The sequence below is a fragment of the Haliaeetus leucocephalus genome, unplaced genomic scaffold (assembly GCF_000737465.1).
Source record: "Haliaeetus leucocephalus isolate CR32 unplaced genomic scaffold, Haliaeetus_leucocephalus-4.0 Scaffold450, whole genome shotgun sequence".
In the NCBI taxonomy this organism is placed as follows: Eukaryota; Metazoa; Chordata; class Aves; order Accipitriformes; family Accipitridae; genus Haliaeetus; species Haliaeetus leucocephalus.
The window spans coordinates 10,744,833-10,768,489 of NW_010972886.1; the positions used below are offsets into that span (position 1 = coordinate 10,744,833).

The window sequence follows — 23,657 nt, forward strand, 5'->3', positions numbered from 1 at the left end:
TTGTGTAAGCGTATATATTAAAGAAAACTCTCAAAAGAATTGGATTTCTGCAAATTGGATTGGTAATTTTCTTCATCTCTGGATTATTTCATTTTGTTGGGTGTCATGCTACCTTGGTTGAACCCAATGGGGAAAGTCCACTGAAGTCAATGATGCAGAAGGAGCTGTTAGACATTCAAAGACCTCTCCAGCCAACCTCTTCGTGATTCCCTCTCTCACAATTTTTAAAAATGTGCCCATTATCACCAACTGCCAATGTTAAAATTCACTCTTTTTTTTTTTTTTAATACAAACAACATTTACCACAAAAATATGAAGGGAAAAGCCATCAACTTCTTTGCAGGTTATTACTTATTTGTATGACACAAAAGAAAAATCATTTACAGTCACAAACTGTACATAGTATTCAGTGGGGGACAGTATATTTGTGGTTTAGAGTAAAAAAAGGATTGCTTCAGTGGTAATTAAAATAATTATTGACAAGATGTAAGACTTTAAAATAAAGTGTGATAATTTAGCTACAGAGACAATCATTGTAATATGTCTAACACAGAGGTTTGGATAGTAGAAAGGTGAGTAGAGGGACCTGGGGAAGGAAAGACACCGTCATGCAGAACAGCACTAGGTCTTGCTCAGTATACTCTTCAGGCTTCTCTCCACTGCTTCATCTAATTCTTCTTCCAGCTCTTCCTTCTTGGACATGGCCAGTTTGGACTGATAATCTTTTACTATTTGGTCTATATATGGTGCGCTCTGAGTCCCGTGCAGCATCAGTGTCCACTCCTTCAGCACGCCCCACTGTGGCAGACTGCCGACAAACCCAATCTCTAGAGCCCAGGTGCCTCGGGGGTCTTCTCCCCAAGTGTGTGTGGTCATGAAAGGCCATTTGTCAAAACCCACCTTGGAGTCGTCATCCCTGGGACGCCGGCTCAGTAAAATGGACTTTGTTCCCATTGGCGAGGTCATGTTGATGTTGAGGTCTCCTCGCCTAGTGGAATTCACAGTTATAACTGCTTGGACGTGTTCAAGGTATCGGACAAAGTTTTCCTTCCCCTCACAAGCATCAGTTGTAAGTGTGAGGACCAGCTTGCCACTTGGTAGTATCTTTCTGCAGTCAAAAGATAATTAAGCAAATTATAAGGATATACACAGCATGACATGGCTCATGCTAAAACTACTGGGTTTTGGTGGCTCACAGAAAAACCTGTACTATTTTCCTTATTGATACATGGAAAAGTAAGGAAATAATAGTTGCAAACATAGCCAAAAAAAGAACATTATCTTTTTAAAAAATTATACGAAAACCTTAATTTGAAAGTGCATTATGAAATGTACACCTAACACAAAGAGAGAAGGAATACAATTAAGAAGTACACACTGCTATTTAAGAAATATTAACATATATTTAATAGCTGCCTTTACTTACCACTACTATATTGGGTAATTGCATAATAATATGTCTATTCAGTAGAAGAAACCATGAGCAGTCAGTCGTGTCAGACAGTCACCTTAAAAAACAGCAGCAAATGTCTGTCCGGACTCAGAGGAGCCAGCTGCACGGAATTTCACTACAGTCACATTCAAGCCTAAATCCTTGTTCTGATTTTGAAACCAGAACAAACACGAGATCCCAGTTTCAGCTCATTTGAAAAATATTTTTGCGTGAAAATTGCTATCCTTTAACTGCTCCAGTACAGTAGCACGCATGAACGCACGCATGCGCGCGCACACACACACACACACAGAGGAAAGAAGTTGCCCTTGTTTAGTGAGTTGTCAAAGTGCTGCACCTTGAAGTCACAAGTTTCTTGGTTATTATAATACAGTCCTTATGAAGGCAAACTCACAATTAACTGAAGGACATTTGTCCCTTGAGGGTGGAATATAAAAAAAGTATTACCAGGAAGCTAGACCCACAGATGGAACGCAGGCTCAGTCCTGCTACATTTCTTTTGCAAGGACCCTGTCATCAAATCGAAACCAGATCCCTGTTATCAGCGCACAGGGCTCCTTTGCTGGAGAGAGTCAGACACCTGAGGATGCAACGCCTGGAAGTTAGCACACAAGAGGAGAAAACCACTTCACGTCTGGTTTGTGCAATCACTCACAGCTGTTAATAGTCTTACCAAAACTTTTCAACAGGATGAATTACACATGAAAGGAAGCCACATTACACCAGTTGGTGCTCTTGGCCCCCCCCTTGCTGGGCACCCATGGTGTGGTTACTCCCTATGTGGTTGAGGAAAACTGTGAGGCAGCATCATTTCCAGAGTGTGCCTCCAAAGGCTTCCAAGAAGAGGTGAGTGAGTGCGCGCTGCAGGAGAGCAAGGCACCTTGATGCCTTTCCAGCTCTTGCAGAGGATGCCTTTAGCAACTGTGTGCTGGGCAGATCCACTTAGGATCTCAGAGCAGGCCTGAAGGCACTGGCCCAGGAGCAGCACCCTGCCAGCAGCTGAGGCTGCCGAGTGCCTGCTAAACCCCTTGGGCTCAAGATGCAACTGGCAATTACCAGTTGCCTCAGAAACTGGCTGGCAAACTACACAGGAAGCGTAAACAAAATTCTCTGCATCCACCATCAATGTGCTGTGAGCATGTGACACTTTCCTGTGTCTAAAAGAAATACTTGAAAGACAAGAATTACTGCAATCATTATAAAAGTGAGTAAGTCACAAAAGACTCCAGTCAGCTTGTCATTACCTCTTCCAGTGGCTTCTCCATGACCTAGGTTTTGCAGTAAGAGAGTCCCTTTTAAAGGGCATTGACCACACTGCGGTAATGAATACCTTCTTTTCAAAAGAAATGAGTACCAGCCTTTTCCTTTTGCTAATGAAATAGCACGTTATTCAGAGACCAGTGAAAGTGTTTCATTCAAGCCTAGCTTCCAAGAATTCTCTTCTTCCCAAGATAAGCTCCAGGTATTGCAGCTCAGTACATCACTAATTGGTTCAGGCTAGTCTCTGCCCCCTCTTTCATAGAGTATTGCCTTCTTGGGAGTACTTGCAGACTAAAAAGACATTCAGGGCCAGGTCCTCAAGGCATTTAAATGCTTACCTTAAACTGAAAAACCTGTGTTGTTCTGAATCTCATGGATGCCCTGGAGCAGAAGCTGGTATAACATAAATATTGTATAGCTAAAATATATGAACATACAATACCCTCAAGATTTATTTTGTGTGCCAGAGCACAAGGAAAATGCACTATATGCCAGCCAGAGGCGAAGGAGCATAATCTCACAGTTGCCACATGCTAGTAATTTCTCTGCCTGGGAAGCATCATCCTCAAAGCAATCTGAATTCACATTGTCTCATAGCAATCTGAATTCACATTGTCTCATAGCAATCTCACACAGCTGACAAAGCTTTGTCAAACAGTGCTTCATTCTCACAGTTGTGGTAAGTGCTTTCTATCTCCTGCAGTAAATGAGGGAGGACACCACAGTGTGGGTCTTTTCTATCTATCAACACCAAAACCCAAAGAAATAGCAGGGTTACCACTCCGTCTGCTTTGCAGGCAGCCCAACAGCTGCAGGCAACTTTTCTCCCCACCTTCAGTGCAAAAGTTATCTCAGCTCTCTAAAACACACGAGAAAAGGCTTGCTCTGTTTCCCCCTTTCCTATTAATTAGAATCCAATACTCTCTGGTTTGCTAGACTAATTACTATAATCCAGGTGAATTTCCCCAAAGAAACAAAAAGAGCCAGGGGTGGTGGAAAAAGACCGACATGAAAGGAGCAGAAGAGGAGACGGGGTTTCCACACCCTCACAGTGTACTACTGCCCATTTGCTATATATAGTTAAAATATAAGAATATATATTTTAAAAATGCATTCACTTCTGCATGCAGTGTAGTACCCAGTTAGAGATGAGCAGGGGGAGCTAACCGCTCTCTAGAAGCACACTTCCACGCTCCTGTTCCTCAGCTACTGCACTACGATGTCCTAAATCATCTATGTATCTCCCTGAACCAGCCAGATTCAGACTTGTCCATTTTTTTCTCTTTTTGCTGACCCAACAAAAATCCCTCTTCAGGGAAAGTTCCTATTGCTAATAAGTGTTTCTACATGCAGCAGAGAAATATTGCACTTCAAATACTGCTTACTTTCAGCACATTGTATATTCTAGGCTCTCAGTTCTTTCCTGGCCCATTTCTGCTAACTGACAATGCTGCTATGGTACACACTTCTGCATCAACTACTCACCTAGCCAAACATATATTGAATATGTATTTTATATATACAAATATCTATACTTATATAAACATATATATATATATGTAGAAAATGTTGCTCCAGCAAGGCCAAACTAGAAAACTAACCCAATTATCCATGGCAGAAGTGCAGTGTAGTTTTCATTTCCAGTGAATCTCTGGACATGCTGGGACTTCACTAGTTTTATTTACAGTGTAGTTCAAACAATGTAGATGTTGCAAGGCATGATGCTTATTATCTCCTATCAGTGACATTTTCATTGGGGGATGTAAATATTACAGCAGTTATTATATTATTAATATAATTATTAATATATTATATTAACATATAGATGTGTTGGATAATTATAGGAGGGCTCCCATACACACTGAGATTACATTGCAGTAGAGTTAGGAGGCTTAGGTGGTGACTGCCTTGGCTGAACTTTACAAATCTGTGTGCTGTAAGCACAAAGCCTGTTCTGGGTGCTGCTCTCAAAAGATACCAGCAGTTTATTTCTCAACTCTGGAGCTTGTTGGGCAATGACAGCTATAGGGAAGCTTTACTGCAGTTCCAGATCCCTGGGAGGGAGGAAATGCACCATCACCTCTGCTTTTCTATCCATTCAACAGCAGAAATGGGACAGAAGAACAAAGGCAGAAGGAGACAATACTACTGCATAGCACTTGCCCAACTCTGGCTCAGTCTGTCACCGGAATACCTCTACCACATTGTCTAATGCGCAGAGACAAGCCTACAGCAAGAAATTTTCTTTCGTCCTCTAGGATGATTCCCATTTCAATAAATGGGGCTACTCTAAGATAAGTAAGATTATTTGTCTGCATTTAAATGATGAATAAACTGGAGGTAGCTCAAAATTAGCTTCAGCACTCTCTCATTTATTTCCTACCCGTGAGCACGCATAGACCAGATAAATTAAAACTCAGATCTCAGCTGTACAACCTTGGATCCTGCAAATACAAATCCATCTGGAAGGTTAGGAACAAACTTATTCTTTGCCTGGCTGAGCTATGTGCCGGGGTGGCTTACTAGTTTGCCTTCTTTTTCCAATAGAATTATGATGCCTTCAAAAATGGCACTGAAACATCAAATTTCAAATGGTATAGACATAAATTGGCCATTATTAGGTTAGTAATTCAAATAATTAAATTGAAGTATAGCTGTTGCAGTGAATTAGTTTTAATTCATTCACTTGTTGACTCATTCACTTTAGCGCATGAAGGTAAATCAGAAAATAATTTGACTACCTACCCTGCAATTAGAGATTTGAAGAACATAAACCAAACACAATTAAATGGTGGTGTGTTCAAACTGAATCACTGGTACCTGTAGATAATTGTTTCAGTCTTCTGGAAATAAAATTTGTCTGCTGGAATATGTCACAAGGAGATATGACCTAGCGCTGACAGATATTTCATGTGGCAGCAGTTTATGTAATTTATAGTGCCAGCCTCCCAGACTTTCACTTGTGCACAGGCTCTTTATTCACAGAAACTTTGGCACAAACATACCTTTAAGTACCCAGGAGAAATGGATGTTGCTATTAACACTACTGGCACTAGCAATGATGATACCGGTGGGCTGTAGAATGCACTGCTCCATGGAAGATCATGTAGTTTATTTTATCAACTTATTGAAATACCTGGAACACTACTGGCAACGTTAGTCTTTCCTAGAAAAAAAATTTCATTATGTTTCTTTGACTATCTATGTCTTTGTCAACATGTTTGCATGCTTGTGGTCTCCTAAATGCCTGGAAGAAGCCAAACACATATACTAGACCATTCACTTACTCAGGTTCCTGTATTGACCCTCCAACACAATGGAATCTCTCAGGAACTGTCTTCCAGTCTTTTGCCATCTTAACCATTGCTCCTGCATCTAGGACACCATAGCCAAACAAATGGTTGAATTCCAGCCCAACACCATTTCTACGCCATTGATGAACCTCATCGTGAAGCTGGTTCCTCTTTGAGGTGAGCACTGTCAGATGCTGCATGTCTCTCCATGTCAGATCCAAGCTGTGGAAGAGCAACATGGAAAACAAACAGTAGAGTATTTCTAAGCAGATATTAAAGGAAGACAGTGTGTTTGAGTAAGCTTGTTGGTAAAACTTGCTTCTATGAATCACACAGAAACTGTATCTATACACATATCAATAACAAAGCTTCTGTTGATTTCAGTGGAAACAAGAATAGGTTTTAATTGTATAGTAATTTCCCAAAATATATTCCCCAAATTTGCAAAACCATTTCTGGTTGTTTCCCTGTTCTTAAAAACAACTGCTTTCAACTACACATTATAGGTCCACCATGCAATTTTTAAGTTAATAAAATGAGTATTTTCAGATCCTGAAAAGAATACAAAAAGAAAAGGATGATGACAGAACTTCACCTAGCCTTCCTCTTAAATCTTGCCCTCTTTTCCTTGCCTGCACCTCCTGCTTTTCCCATGGATTTTCCAAGGTTCACCCAGAGAAGCCCTGATCTGATGAAGCTGATGAGCTATAACAATCAAGGTCTTAGTAATTTTGGTAGTCTGGAAATATAGATATATGGGCTGTGGGTGGCTGGAGGTTTGTATTATAAGGTATGGTAGAGGTTTGTCACCTGTGATATACTAGCATGAATGGATGTAGTACAGTAACATTTGTCTAGATTCAGTGATCATTTTTCATCACCAGCTCTTTGTCTTCCTAGATTTGCAGTGATTATGATGACAGGAAGGGCACTTATAAGTTATTATTTTGGAAGCTTTAGAACTGACATTCTAATTCTACATAAGTAAAGCTATTCCAGTTGTTTTATGATGAACTCTTTCAACATTACAGTATGTCTGATTCAAACCACCAACCTAAAAGGATCCGCATTTCAGCTTTCTGTGTTCCAGGTAATAAGGAAGTGTGCATGCTGAATGTACACCAGAATAGCTAATTACTGTCATTTTTCCAAGGTGACACAAGAGAGCTGAAAACCAGATATAACTTGCATCATTCTTATTGAAACCTTTTAAGAGCTGCTACGTATCTTAAAACTGTACTTTCCGTTTCACAGATTGGTCTGGTTTTAGAGACACGTCAGACATATATTGTGTATAAGCTGAGAGACATATTGCAGGCAGCAGTCATCTGCATGGGAAATGGTTAGCCATTCCTGTGAAGGCTAGTGTAACTCATCCAGGGTAGTTCTGCACACTAAAATGGAGGTTTAATAGAGCCAGCCTGGAAGGAGATAAAAGACGCTGTGACAGTTCTTTCTACCCACCCCCCATCCCTTTTTCAGCGAAGGCTAGAAAGCCAATTGCAAACCAGGGGTATTAGTCTAATATGTACTCATGATAGTTTGGCAGGAGTAATTCTAGTCTTCATGGATAGTTCAAATTAAGAGGAATGGCACTTAGAGATACTAAGGTTGTAGTCCAGGTTAAACATGCAGTAGTCAGAAAATTCATTAAGCCTTCATATTTTTATGGCCATAATTATTTATCACATTGTGGCTGCCTCACTGAATGAATCTGATAGTAGAAGGATTGATCATCCAAAGTTAAACACTTGGCATGTGTGTTTTACGTGTATGAAACCTGAAAAATGAGAGTTGGCCCAAGTTGCCCTTTGAGCACAACAATCATTGCTCTGCTAATGACAGAAACTTTGTCACCTCTGCCAAACCTTTATGCTTCTGCATACTGTTGAAGAGAACTATGTACGTAGTGCTCACTTCATGCCATGGTTACAGCAACTGAAGCTGTATACTTGAGCAAATGTTGTCTCACTTCATAAAATAATTTAACACAAAGTAAAAAGATGGTATATGTTATTGAAAGGACAACTTTTCCTAACCATTAGAGAAGAAGATAATGAAGTAAGATATACAAGAGGTCTCCAATATCATGAATAGCATGAAGATGGTAAATAGACAATGGATATTTATTCTTTCACATAACAGAACAATTAGGTAGCACAGAAGCAAAGTACCAGCAACGGGTTAAGAAAAAACACTCAAAACATTCCCCACCACCATTGCCAAAAACTATTATTACTGTGAACTGATGGCCACTGGATGATACAGGTGCCAAATACAGACAAGCTGAAAAAGAGTTAGACAAATTCAAGGAAGATAAATCTGCCTGTGGCTATTGAACAGGATAGGCTCGCTGCTCTCTCTCCAAACCACTGACTGCCAAAGCTGTTTTTGAAAGATCGCTCTTAATCCCCATTTGCTGCACTCTCCCCTAAGCATCTGTCATTGCAGACAGTATGTGGCACAAGATGAACTCTTGTCTGATACTATAGGTTTGTTCTTACATTTTTGTAGGCTGGGCATTCCACACTGGGTATGTGGAGAAATGAAATAATCTCTCCCTCCAAACAGTGCTGGAGAAGACAAACCCCTGGAAGCAGTAGAGAGGACACAGAGAGAGCGAGTCAGCCAAAATGTATCTGCTATATGGCTTTGGCAAGACTGTTGCTCCATGTTTGTTTGCTGCTCCATGTTACCATGTTTGACACTACTGTAGCAGGTAGCTTGTTTGCTGCTCATTCTAGCCCCTTGCCACACACAGCCAATTTGTATGATGAACAATACTAAACAAACTGCAGGCCCTCTCCTCTCTAGAGCTCACAAGGAATTTCTCAACAGCATACTTAGCCTCCAGGGCCAAGGCAAACACTCCGGCTGCTTCAGGGGCAGCTGCAGACGTTCCTGAGTGACGCAGGGTGCAGTTGCCATACAAATCCGTTGTAGCCTGCAATGATATTAGATGTAATTAATGAAACCAGCTAGTCCATTTTCCTTGCAGCTACAGACTCAGAAAAATACAGAAAGTGGAGTGTGTGGCCTTGCTCTTTAGAGTAATTGTGTGTTTGTTCCTAGGATCTGTTTTCTTCTTTAGAATAGTGTATCAATTTAAAAACACAGTGAGACATAGTTACAGAAGGTGTGAATGCAAGAATAAATCATGATGTAGTAAAGCAATGTTCATTACCACTTAGAACTCATAAACTCATAGAGATGGCATTTATTTCCTATAAACACAGTTTAACCAAAGGCCTTAAATTCTCTTATGGTTATCAGAAGGATTTGAAACTAGAATTGTTAACAGTACTGAGCTTTCTAGCATTTGTGCAACTCCAGAACCAAGAGCAGTACCAGGCTGCTGTCTTCCATGCAGATCAGTCACTAGAAAAGACCAGAAGGAAACCTTAGAAATATATTTTATGGCAATAATTACAAAGATGCCACAGATCATCTTGGCTGATATCAGCTCTGTGCTGATATCAAGACAGAAACCAGTATTTTTCCATCTGATACTGCACATGGGCACTTAGGATTAATACAGTGTGTCTTCACAGTTTGAGACAGGGCCATGGAAAATGTGTACCAGCTTTTGGCAAAAACTAACCTTGAGTTACTACACCTGAATTTTCCACTCTGTGAATTAGACTATGTCCTGGCTAGTCTGAAGGTGCTGAAAAGCAGTGATCAGTATGGTGGAAGAGAATCCCAATTACACTTGAACAGAAACTGCATATTTTCCAGTTGTAGGTATGGCCCTGTGGGGGACTTGAGTATGATGCTCCGCACTGCTCAATAGGAAATTGAGGGTGATATGAACCCCCAAATTGCCTCTGTGGGTGACTGAATGTCTTTCTGCTTTGTGCAGCTTGTAGTACAGCAGAAGTCTGGTTCATGACTGCTCTGCCAGTATGAGTATGATCTCAGATGTTGACACTTTTCATTTAGATTTTGAGAGACCTTTTGTCACACTCTCCTCTGGTAAGAGTGTAATTGAACTTGTAAATCTGGCTTCTGATAAAGGAAAGCACCAACTATATGAAGCTCTAAGAGAAGTAAGATCATTGCTGTTCTCAATATTAATCCCACATCTCTTCAGCTGACAGTTTTGGCACAATCATGTACTGCAGATGAGAAAATATCCATCTCAACAAAGAACCATCTGCTGCTCCAAAGCAGACAGAGTTGTAATGGGCCGTGGGAGTGCACAGACAGCAGCAACAGCACAATAATATCTGGACTCACCACACCAGCCTCCGGATTTCTCTTCCTCCCATTACTAAAGGTGGAGGCTAAGGTTGAAGAGCAGCTTTCATCATACAGAGCTGTCCGTCCATCATTTATAGCAGAATTGATGGAGATTGTCCACATGCTCGATGCATAACCATCACAGTTACAGTCATCGTAGCTGCCCCCATCTCCAGAGGCCCAGACATAGATACTTCCTTTGCCGCCCCGGCCCTGTGAAAGGGGAAAATTGACCCTCTTGGGTTAAATTGCAAATAGGAGATAGCAGCTACTTGAAACTGCACATCTAATTGTAAAGCTAGGCATCTATAAAGGAGAAAACTGGTCCAAACCAAATATACATCAACCTTAAGCTGAAATAACATGGACTTCTGCAGGTTATTAAATCCGGTTAACTGGCAGGCCCAGCCAGTTCTGCTACCTTATGTACACAGAGCACTTCCATTTATCTCCTGTTTTGCTTGATGCCCTGAAGGCTCCTGTGCCAGATGCTAAGACATTTTATGGATTCATTAGTGTTTATGTCAAGGTCTAAGTGCTATGAGGAAAGCGTTCTTTTAAAAGGCATATAGGTCATCTCACACGCTGGGTTTGTAAGATCCAATTAGGTTCAGGCAATGGCTGAAAAACTCTTTAAAACTGGCACTTTTTTCTCTCAATAGATTCTTCTCCAAAAGTATCACTGACTCAGAGCTGTTTTTCTGACAAACCAGCTCCTACTACTAAGCAGAAAATAAAGTTATGAGACCATATAAATAATCTACAGAAAAATGGTCTACCAATTACACTGAGAAGGTGACAGATGGACGGGAGAGACTGAAGCTGAACGGCAGCTATAAAGGCTTCCCTTTAGTTGAAGGAAAGAAATCTGTATCCTCTACCCAACTTCCAGAGAGGAAGGAGTAGGAAAGGATCAACTCAGCTCCTTTTTCTCATCCCGTACTAAGAAAGAGGTAGGGGCTGCCTGGAAGAGGGTTAGACCTGAGAACCCTGACACCTGGGGAAAGATCAGTGCTACTGAATCCAAAGCTTAGATCTCCCACTGATTCCAGCACAGCCACCATTTCTCTCTGTGTTTAGTCCATTGTAATCCAAGGTTTACTTCCAACAGAACCAGAAGGGTGCAAGGCCTCAATTTAACATACTGTTCATATGCATTGGGCAGAATATAAAAAAATCTCCTCTGGTCCAGCATGAAATGGAAGTTAAAGAATACACAAACATAGTAACCTGCAATGGCATTTTAACAGGGAACCTTTTCTATCAGGAGTTTATATCAAATCTGAGCTCCCAGCAGTAGATTCTATTTTTCATCATAACCTACTGAACAGAACAACCTCATTATTTCAAGCATGTTAGTGAGTTGCATTATAATCCACTGAATTGCACAGCAGGTTTGCCGCCACTGGGGTATATAACATCTCAGGACATAGATTTCCATAACAAAGATGATGACTATGAAAAAGCATATTGAAATCAGTCTAAGAACTCCCACAAAGATCTGAGATCAATCATTTGAGCTTTAAGGAAGAAGGAAACTGTTGCAAAAATATATACTCTAAGAACAAAATAATTCCAGCAAATTATACAGCCTTTTTTCCCTTTGACTTCTTCCCCTACAGGGCCCAACCCTGGCCTTTGGACTTACTTCAGAGGCTACATCCCAAGCTTGCCATCATGCCCACATATACCATCACACCACCTTGCCACCATGTGCCTCCTTGGGACAGCCTCAGTGGCAGCTTGAGCACATCTCTGTCTGTCCCAAAATGGCAGGCTGCTGCCCAACGCAGAGAGCAGGTGCCTGCTGGTGCCAGGAATAGGACGTTTGGCACGTACAGACCCATTCTTAAACAACCTTTTCCTTCCAGCCATTTTAAAGGGAGAGGAAACATTTCATTTTCATGCGGTAAATTCACAAAATTAGCTTGGTGCCTGGCAGTTAGCTCCTGCAGTGTTCAGCATGGGGAAGCAGACTTACCCCTGCTTGGCAAATTGTTCCACACTGCCAAAACTAGGTATTGCTGTGAAACATTTCAGCCCAGGGCAGGATTTGCGGCAGAATGGCAGAAAACAGGTGCAACAGATTGCTGGTGGGGAGCCGGGGGAATCCACAGGAGAAATGAAATTTGGACTCGAATTCATGGGTGGAGTTAGCCTGCTGAGTGCTGCTGAGGATGGGTTTCTGCATGTAATTACTCTAACATGAGAACGGCCTTAGGATATCACTTGTGTGAGAGACACATCCACAAGTGTCGCTTAGTGTTAAAACCCATAACTCAGCTCTTCATGCTCTAATTTCAGTTGCCATTACTTCTCAGCCAGGACTGGAAAGAGGAGCAAATACTACTGGAATAAACTGATAGCAGCCCAAGTGCATTATTTGCAATGATGCTTGGGACTTGCTGCTTACATTTCCCACAGCTAGACCTGCAGTAGTTAGACAGTTTGCACAGACAAACTGTTTGGTGGCTGTCCTGAGGCATCACTTCATTTACCAGGCAGAAATATACAGCTTCAGGGGAAGTGAATTTTCAATTCTCTGGATGGTAGTAGTCTAAACCAGAAAAATCCCAGTTGGGTCAACTAAGTGTCATGCTTAAAGCGAACTGAAAGCTCCTATTTGCATCTCAACCTTATATGAACCTAAAAAATTTCAGTGGTGTCACTCAACCTAGGCTGCTGTAAATTTCGGCCAAAAACAGGACTGGAGAAGCTGGTAGTAATACACACTACAAACACCAGAGGGAGCCTGAAGGAAGACTCAGGAAGAGACAAGACCAGCAAGATAGTAAGGTAACATTTTGAAGAGCATCTTTCTCCAGAATCCTGGTGAAACCTGCTCATTTCCCCCCAAATCGATGCACGGCATGGCACCCACACTTCTAAGCCATTTGAAGCTGCATCTCACTGAGAGCTGAAAATAGATCTTGGTTCATTTAGTACTAGCCCAACAGAGGCCCACCTCTCAATTCAGGCTAAACCAGAATTAAATCTTGGGCATGGCTACATGCTTAGAAAGTCACAGACAGCTACTGGGAAGCTCTCTTTGTAGAAACAGCAGGTTTTCTATTTCCAGTGTCCTTCATGGGATGTTGTGCTACGAGCAAAAAATACCCCTGATAAATTTTCTTACCCCCTTTCTCAACATCTAAAGAGTGTAATCCCAGAAAAACTTCTTTACTGAACTACCTTGCAAAAGTGAGTTGGCAGAGGACTGCAGCCTAATTCACTTTATGTAACTTCAGGCACATCCTGAACTCTTTTTTTTCCCTTGTTATTGTGTTCATTCATCATGCTTGCTGTGCTAGTGCCTAAATCAGTGTTTCCCAAAGTTTTGATTGCTGGATCACACTTTCCAGATAAAAATGGGTGGTATTTGACAGATAAATCTCCTCCAGCTTTCCTGACCTTTCCCATCAAGGCTGGCAAGTGCCCGGGTGAGTAACAGCTGTGCCTCTAACATGGCATGGCCTCTGCAAAGGCTACTCTAGTTCACCCACTCCTGCCTGGCCATCAGGGTTGCTAAAGATGGATGGAAGGAACATAACAGTCTTTACAGCACATTTCAGATGCCCTTTGGCTTTGGCCTAATCCTTCAGTCATAGATCAGGACTAACACTTTCCAAACAGTACAAGCTAAAACCAAAGAATGGACTCCTGCCCTGAAAAGCCAAGTACCAGGGAACGACAGCATCAGGACACCAGCAGGCAGATGGGCTCAGGATAATAAGAAAGCAAAAGCAGCACCTGCCTGTGAGGAGGTGGGTTTTTTTATGTGCAGTGAAAAGATATTTCAGGATAAGGACAGCCAAATGGTTTGCTGATGTTTATGGACTGTCCCATTTCTAAGGAAGAAAATGCAGATGGAGCACATTTGAAAAAAATATGGTAAATTACAGAACTGGAAATTGCTTTCTGTAACAAATTCAAAGCATATATTATTTTATAAGCACCTTTCGTTTTGCATGACATAAGATAGCTATTTTGTAATTCTTCCCCTTAAGAAAATAGAAGTGTTTCAGCACCTTCTATATAATTTAATAGCAATTTACGTGTCTGCTATGGTAAGAGATAGGCTGGTTTTCCAGGAAAAGCGAAAAATTCTACAGCTTTTTCAAGTCTTTGCCATGGATCCTACTGACTTATGAATAGGACTCGGTTAGTTTCCATCCCCTATTAATTTCGCCTGTATTTTCCTCTGAAAAGAGCATTTCTTTCTCTTGAGGACTGAATTACTTGAAAATCCTTATGTGTTTTGTAATTAAAAACCACATCCTTCAATAATGATTGCTAATTATCTCAGAAAGTATAGTTTGCAGCCCAGGCAGGCAACGCAAAATCGCCATCGTGCCCCCAGGCTGAGGCATACTAAGGCAAAGACAGACTGTGGAAGAGCTGTGGGACCATTTGCCCACTCTTGTGACTTGGCAGGGAGCACTGGGCTGGGCTCTCGAGACATCCAGGAGCCTATGCAAAGACGTTGCCCTGCTCAGGTCCCCCCACCACTCCTGCACATGTGCAGTCCAGCTATGTGGTGTAAGGCAGCTGGAAGCAGTGAGTCCTTGGCATTGCTGAACTGCTGCTCATCTTTTGCACTGCCAGGATTTTCTGGAACCTGCCTGCATGTTCCTGCAACCCTGACATGGTGCCAGCCAGACAGCCCATTGAGCCCTTGCTCTCCTGGCTCCTCCAGCTACCTCTGCAACTGCCAAGCTGATTTGCTCAGAGCAATCTGGTTGCCCGTGACTTCCTTTTGTTCCTTTCTTATACTGATTTCTTGGGGAGTGCTCAAATCTAAAGCAAAATCTAGGCAGAAGCACATGCCTGACAGCCAGCCAACTAATCTCAATTTAGCCACACAGACACCAAAGTTTTAAGCAGGAAACATATTCGGATTTCCACAGTTTGCCACTGCACACGTTCAGGGGGACAGCTGTCTTGTTTGAGCTGAATACCTTCGCACTTCTCCCACGTCCAGCCCCTTCTGAAAGCCTGGAGCTGCTGTACCGTGTCCCTGGAAAAGCCCAGGATGTCTGGCCTGCCCAGCACACCCATAAGTCATGCGGTTCAGCACAGAAGAAACAGCAGCTGGGTTATCCTACTCAAATTCACCACTGCTGAAGGCGGTGTCCCTTCACTGTTGGCCTAACACTCAGGCACTCAATGGGGAAGGAGGAAAGGCTGTTTTGGCAGGAGCAAGAACTCAGCTAAACACTTGACTGCTATGCAGAGGACAACCATCACTTGGAACCATGTTTCAGTCATGCTTCTCCTGGTTTTGTCCCTTTCATATTTTGTTGCCTTCAATAACTGGCTGTCTGGTTCCTCCTAGCAGATTTCTGAAACTATCTGGGTCAAGTAATATTCACCCAAGTACAAGAGACTGCTGCATCTGAGAGTCTCAAAGAGCTAAGCCTCATAATTGTTAAACCCTAACAAAAGGCTTTATATAACTTATTCTATACTTGGTCACGGTAGAGTACTGAACTCCCATCCCCGAACCCCCAATTAATCGCATAATTGTTAATACCTCCTTTGGCTAAAAACCAATGCTTGAGCCATTTTCTATGTCTAAATTACTGTTGAAACTGGATGGACTTCTGTTAGCCAAGAGAAATGAACAGAAAAGAAAAATTACACTTTTGGTGAAGAGAGACAGCATTAGGTTTCAATTAAGGTTCAGTCCAGCAGGGAAATGGGGAGGGAACTTTGAAAATGCCAAGACAAAACCTTTTAATTATCGATTCCTTTTTTGTTAGATCCTGGGCTGCCTACCAAAAGTGATAATGCATTACTCTAGTCCAGCAATTCTGCAGGCATAATTCTGGTATCGATAATATTTGCAAAAATCAATCCCATATTTCTAAGCTAGATTAACACTGAGAAAAAGATTCTAAATACCCAATTTACTTTTTACCAGTGATGATGCTGGTTTTCCTGCCCAGAGCTCCCAGCTGCTGTGATGAACCCCAGCCTCACAGCTCCACCTGTGGCTCTTTCAACACTGTGCAAAGGTTCCCGGCTTGTAGCATCAGCCTTGCTGGGAAGCAAAAACACATGGCCGCTGAGCTGCAGCAGAGATAAGGTAAAAACACTCCTGGGGTCAGAGCGAGACAGAAAACTCTACATTTTGAGGCTACATTATTGTCTTGTCTCCTTAGAAAACAGTAATTTCCATGTCAATGAAGAAATGTGGAGCTTACAAATATTGCTATGTTGGCCCAACCTGTTGATACAGCAGCTTTCTGCTCTTTATGAGACAGTCATCTGAGTCTCTGTGAAGGGCAGTATTTAACCCTGTCACAGGCCCAAGCAAAGCACAAACCTACAACAGCCAAGGTCCTGAGTTGACCGAGACACCCCTGAGGAGGCCAGTAGCACAGCAGAAATCAGTAGCAATTCGGTTTTGCCCCCATCCTGTCCTCAGAGGAACATGCCCATTCCCCCATCTGCGGCAGGAAGGCAGCCACAGACTGATCTCCAAACCTGGGTCATGTACTCAGTGAAAGGTCATGTATCCCATCACCAGATCAGAAAAGCTGGTCATGCTGTGTTACAAAAGCCTGAAAATATCCCGTCAGATGACTTCAGAATTCCAAGCAGATATAACATGGTCATATGGGTTTTTAATAAGGTTTGATTTTAGCTTACATAAATAAGACAAGGCATGGAATTATAATGCATATTCCAGACGCAATAGCAATACAATAGCAAAGGGCTCCCAAGTTATAAAGAAGCTTGTAAGGCTTCCTCAGAAATGGAGTAATGGAGAAATGGAGTTAAGATGGTTGCTAGATCGTAACCTAATTTCTCTATCCTCACTTGGCTGTTGAGCAAATAAAACAATGTTAGAGGTATCTAACTGCATATACTTTATTAACGTGATATCTTCAGCGTATTTCACAGAAGAGTAACACAATGTCTGTGGCCTTAGAGAGAGGCAAATGAGAAATATTTCCTTTCATTTTTAACACCGTCCTTTCTTCTTTCATTGGTGAGCCCAATTACAGAGTCATGATGAGACTATACATTCTTAATACTGCTCCCCTGGCAATTTGTACTTGTGCAGCATTTTCTTAGGTAGAATGATATTATGGAAGCAATAACATTTTCACCAGCACAAGCACAAATGGATCATGTCTTATAGATTCTGGCTGAGCTGGCAAAGTCTCAAGAAATTAATTCAGTCCACGAGCAATTCCTCACAACCTACTAATATAAAAGCCTACATCATAAAAATGCAATAGATAGAGACCAGCTTAGCTTGATTACTTCTTTTTACTGGCTTAAATTCCAATAGCTGAAGCTGGAAAGAACTGGACTCATAAAACAGCAAATAAGAAATGTTTACTGGATATTGCATTAAAGACAGGATGTACCATAAAAAATGGGTAGAATTAGTTCTTGAGCTAGTTACCTTTCCCTCTTTAAGATGACTGCTGATACAATTCTGGATGCAAGGTACCAGAGAACAAAAAGTCTATATTTAGGAGACTTGTGCTGTCACTGGAATCCCATCTACCATCCTTACCTCCCCCTCCAAGCTGTCTAGCCCTGAGAGTGTGTACGCACAGGACAGGGGATATGTAAATCAGACAGCTTTGCTTTGTCCAGCAATACTATATATAAAATGCTAGTAGCAGCTCACTCCCCCTCTCTGAAATGAAAGTACTGCTCAATCAGATGAGCCAGCTAGCTCATCTGTGTGTGCTCAACACTGCCAGGCTGCTTGTTCCTAAGTCCATCACCCTGGTTTGTTGTTCTGCTCGGAATTTTAGTTTGTATTTCTGCACCTGCAGTAAAATCCCTCCATAGCTCATCAAAGAAATATATCTGCAAATACGTGACACAGAGTGTTTAGGAGCAATGAAACTGAGCATATGAGCAGCCTGGTCTTGGTGCAGAGCTAAGATATCTCAGGACAGCCAAGAACAATGTTAGGTTGGTGATTTACTGAGACTGTCAAGAAATATACCTTTTCTCCCTAGACCCCATAACCTGCTGCTGATCATAGATGTGGCTAAGATGGAGTCTAGAGGCCAGATAATAAAATCTCATTAAGAATATCTGGGTTTTTGCTCCTGGCAAGTGTGTTTAAAGAGGGAGACAGAGTGTGCAACAGAGCACATTCCCTGGATCTCTCTTTCACCAGACAGAGCAGCATTTGTCCCTTAGCCTGTTGTACACTACCCTAATGGATATCTGACTTGGGCACAGTCTAGCACAGTCTCCTGTTAGAGCTGGCAGCCAGCATCATATGCCTCACAGTGAAGGGTGAGTGCAAGACCCCCTCATTTAGGCAGGTACTGGATACTCACAAGCTTCAACCTACTCTTTAAAAACTAGAAGTTGTATTAAGCCCTTTCAAATTATGTCCCAAATATGTCTTTTCTAGCAGCTGGAATTTGCATTAGGTAGTTCATCATAGTTCATCTGTGTCAAACCAGTGCTGGTAATTGCCAATCTCTTGTGGATGTTTTGTGTGTATGAAACTCTTTCAGTCCCTATTCTCATGTGCCTGCTAATTCAGCTGTGAACTCATTTATCTTTGCAGTGCAACTACCGCTATTCTGTGACCCAGTCATGCTGCTGACTACTGCCCCTGAGCAAAAGTCATAAGATAACACAGCAAAGCATAGACTGCACTAAAAAATGAGTGGGATTGTGTGTTAGTAACAAAAAGCAGCTTGAATCCCTTTCTGATTCATGTATTACACTATTCCCTGATTACATGTATTACACTAACACCAAGTTCATGCACATGCCATCCCCTTTGTGTTCAGCCTTAGAAATGCAATTCATTAAAGAGCCCATAAAGGAATTGCCAGTGTGCTGGACAGATTCTGCTGTCCTTAATTATGCTATTTTAGTGCTGCCTTTATTCATGCCATTTACCTTACAAGCAAACAGCACACCAAAGTGGCGGTAGGATTAAGACAGAAGGCAAGAATTAGCTTAACAAACACCAAGAATGGGAAATGGAAGAGGAAAGGTAAGAAGATGTATCAGCCTTACTCCACCTGGTTATGGCTGCATGGCTTCAAGCCATAAAAAGAGACATATAAACAAGAAGTCTCACAGTTTCTGCAGTTTTCATCATCTTATCGTCATCAGGTGACTATTTACCCCTGACACCCCAGCAGCTCTGGAAGAAGGACTTCAAAAGAACATGACAGTGGATCGGAGTTTGGGGGAAGGATGAAACTCTTGTCAGTGAGTTTCTCCTTGAGATGGGTTCCCAAATATGGTGGCAACAAGGTAAATGTTACCTGTGTTTGTCAACTCAGTTAACTGCATATTCCCTGTAAGACTTTTGTATCACTCCCACTTATTTATTTTTAGTTTATTGCCTTAGAAGTAAGGATATTAAACTAACTTTGTGCAAGAGATCTTACATTTCCTTCTAGGCCACTTGAAAGTATTGCTTTTAGTTTAATAACATGTTTTTATTCTCAGCACGTTGCCTCCTCCCTGCCAGTATTTCAGCTTCATCACTAATTTGTGAACCATCGCTCTGTGAGAATCAGCTCTAGACTGAGATAAAGAATGCCTACATTTATTTGTCTCTTTATTTATAAAGATATTTTTCTCTTTAGTAAGAGGGGGGTTTTATTCTGAAAAATGATCATACATTGGATTTACATTTGAACAGTCAATAGAGAATTTGATGCATATATTATAGACCTAAACTAGGTAAACTAGGTAAAAGGGTATTATATCAAAGGCTTGTTAGTCTTCCTTTACACGCAGGAAAGTCTGTGGTGGGTTTTTCAAAGCACCATGGAGAGTACCCAGCATCCACTGACATCTTGAAATATCTTTAGAAAAACTGGCTCTCCACAAAAAGAGATCAGAACAAAAACATTCTATGACAGGAAATGTAATGAGCAAAATAAGGGTAGATAAAGCTATGATCACAATGCAAAAGGAGTTATTTGGGGTGGAGCTGTCTCTTCTTTCATGCACGTATTGCCAGGAGATAGCTGGGATACTGCCACTATAAAATTAAGTGTAATTGTCCCTGGACAACAATATCTCTCTTAGGTAGAATCCAATATCATTCCTTCTGCTCTCTAATTCTGCAATTGCTGTTTGACAGAACTGGTTTCCTAATGCAGGATCTCCTGTTAATTTTGTGCTTTCTGATAAGGTACAAGAGCAATCCTTCCCAGAGCACAGCTCACCATCACCATTCTCTCTCCTTCGCAAGCATTCAACCCGAGAGATCTTGGGGCCCCTTCTGATCTTAATATTGCAAATTATTTCTTAAAGAGAATTATAAACACTTCTGAGGGGAAGGCATTAAAAAAGTAATATGCCCAACACTCCCAAGTATGGGACTATGACCAGACAATAAAACAGAAGAGAAAAATCCCTTCTCCTACACTTCATTCGAAGATAAGGTTAATTCCAGAGTAACTCCACAAACTAAAGCATATGGCGGTATGACAAGTTAATTGAAAGATCTTTTAAATACCAAACTGCAGAAAACCATGACTACAATTTAAAATCTGCTTCTCTTGATGGGTAAAACACCTCTATTTAGTTTAGTTTGCATTCCCCTGCCAGGGTTATTCGTGCTTTTCTGTTACTGTTAGATGAGTTCTGCATGGGAAGAGAATAACACAAAAATTATATGGGAATTTTTCTATATTCAGAGTTTATGTCTGCTCCAACCAACATTAGTGGAAGGAAGATCAAAGTATCCACTAACTATAAGACATCAAGGTGTTGCTAAAAAAATATCAGCTGTGTTACATACCTAAGAAAGATTCTCCCCAAGACAGGAGTATTGAAGGGGATCTTTATGGAAACACTAAATAAGTGAAAGAAGGTCATGGGAAGAAACACAGCTTGTGTAAGATGACTTCAGAGGGACTTTGAGCTTGTCAGAGGTTTGTAAAGTTTATGCATCAAAACTGAGCAGACTCAGGAGAAATTTGAGACAAGTGTTCCTGCATTATTGCAGTGCATTGCCAATTTTATGGGTGAGAGCATGAAGATGACTTTAATTCATCTGTTCTAGGCAAAATATTTGAGGCTCAGGATTTGAGGAAGCTTTAGATGCTTCACTACCTACGACAGCAGTAGATTTAATTATTATGTCACAAAACATGGTAAACTGAATGTGCTGCTCACAGCGAGGTGGTGATAAACAGTGGGAGAAACTGGCACAAGTAAGAGGAAGAATAATTTGGATGGAAAAATGAGTCATTGTAGAGCTCCCACACAAAACCACCCCAGATGTTCTGGGGAATTTCAGATCTTTTCATTATGGAAACCCATCTACGATTGACCAAGGGGAGGAGGCTTATTCCCTACAGAACCAGGAGCAGCTGTGGTTGTCCTGGCTGCATGACACCAAAGAGATGGAGACAGAGCCACGTGAGGTTTTGTTTGTTTGTTTGGTATGGACTGATTTGTTGGGGTTTTTTTTGAGTTGTGGCACACATTTTACCCAACCTTCTAATAGGGTACAGGTTTAACAGATTCCAGGATAATACTGTCTTTAACACACAGAGTGTTCCTAGAAGCAGGTGGAAAGATCGGAGTAAACAAGGAGGCTCCTGCTACTGGGGAATAATATTACTCCACAGACATCTGAACAGTTGTGGTTCAATCACAGCTATTACAATGACCATATATGAGTGACCTGAAAGACACCACAAATCCAAAACAATAATTAAATTGGTGGCACACCAAAACAGACAATGTGATGTCAGTAGTACAGCTGCCATGTTTCAGCCTGGGGAGTATTTACATTTGGACTGTGATGGCATATGAAAAGCAGATCTAAGCTGACTAGAGATAAAAACAGTTCTATGCAAGACAGCACGGTATCCCGAGACTGTATAATAAAAGCAATGCCACAATATTGCAGAGAGAACATCAACAGACCTTGGAATACGCTGAAAGTTGGGATAGCTTACACAATTGCATTGTGTTCTGAAACATCTATGGGACGACCATGTATTCCCAAGTCATTGGTTTCAGCGTAAGTGTGTACATATCATTCCACTCCAGTACCCAGATTATTTAATAAGACTTACCTTGTTCACACCATCTGCCATTGCTTGCAGTGTTAGCTCTCTAGGTCCATCCACAGTCTTTCCATTATCAGTTGGTCCCCAGCTGGCACTATATATATCTATGACTTGAGGCATATGACTGATAGAGGAAGCCTCAATAATGTCTGTCATAAATGGCTGGTCAAGCATTCGAATACCTGTAGATTTAATCAACATAAACATGCATTACCCAGCACAAGATGAAATCTCAGAACCTGGGGAAGTTCTCCAATTACAGGTACTTTCATTCACTGGCACTTTCGCTCAGTAATTTCACACTCGCCATTCACATTTCACCAGGGTGTGCTTACCCAGCAGGATGGCAGCACTTAAACACCCAGCCACAGCAATGCAGCATGGCCCAGAAAGAGAAAGCGCTTTATTGCTAGCTTTCTAATTACATAGTATTTTCCATCTACTATTTGAAAACACTTTTAAAACAGTAATATTCAGCAATCTCAGTGTTTCATAGCATTTAAATAATATTAATAGTATTTAAAGTAATATTTTGTAACAACTAGGGAAAAGGATTAAGCCCCTCCCCTCTTTAATTTATACTCAGCAATGCATTGACACTTCATTAGTTTTTCAAATACTTTTTTCTGTTTATTTTGGTTCTTCACCAGAATTTAATCAGAGAGGGGAAACACGCTACACAACAATTTCCTGGAAAAACATCATTGTATCAACATGCAGACGCAATAGCAAAATATGGCCAGTATTTGGAGAAAAAAAGCAAACTAAAACCTGCTTCCTTTAACCCATGCTGCAGTAGAAATCAAGTTAGAGTTTGAATGATACAATCCTAGGACATGCCAACTTTGTAAAACTTTGAAGTGTTGGCCCTAAGCAAGCCAGAGAGTGTGACAAAGACAGCAGCACTAGCCCTCACATCCATCATGCCTCACACACAGGACAGTTTCACTGATAGCCAACCTCTCAGTGGCCTTTGGATGAGACCTGAGTAACCAGGGATACATTCCAACTCTTATTTGTAGCCCTGAGTTGAAGTTATTTTCCCCAATAGTTTTAAGACACAGATGGGACAGAAATCAATACCACAGAGCCAGTGTGAATGGCAGTGAGGACCCTGATTTAGAAGCCAGTGCTTTTACTACTTTGAATACAAAATCCATGTGCCAAACGTGAGGCTGGAAAAAGTGGTATAAACTTCAAATAGAATTTAGACCAAAGCTGGATATTTCTGATCGCTAATTCAAGCTAGAAATTATGAAGTCAAACTCAGTGAGTGAGAAATCCCTTCATGTGCTTCTAAAATGCAGATCTGCACTGAAATCACAGAATTATTGACCCCGGGGAAGCGGGGGAACAACAGGA

General features: G+C 41.4%; 1 protein-coding gene across 1 annotated transcript in view; it reads right to left on the reverse strand.

Annotated features, from left to right (window-relative positions):
- Positions 1 to 20: 20 nt before the first annotated feature.
- PCSK2 (proprotein convertase subtilisin/kexin type 2) overlaps positions 21 to 23,657 on the reverse strand; it is a 107,937-nt gene continuing 84,300 nt past the window's right edge. Inside the window, exons 8-12 of the mRNA XM_010575053.1 lie at positions 22,302 to 22,477; positions 10,246 to 10,461; positions 8,850 to 8,950; positions 6,001 to 6,228; positions 21 to 1,108 (exon numbers count right to left, since the gene is read on the reverse strand). Coding sequence (XP_010573355.1) covers positions 622 to 1,108; positions 6,001 to 6,228; positions 8,850 to 8,950; positions 10,246 to 10,461; positions 22,302 to 22,477 — 1,208 coding nt within the window. The 3' untranslated portion in view covers positions 21 to 621. The remainder of the gene's footprint in view (positions 1,109 to 6,000; positions 6,229 to 8,849; positions 8,951 to 10,245; positions 10,462 to 22,301; positions 22,478 to 23,657) is intronic.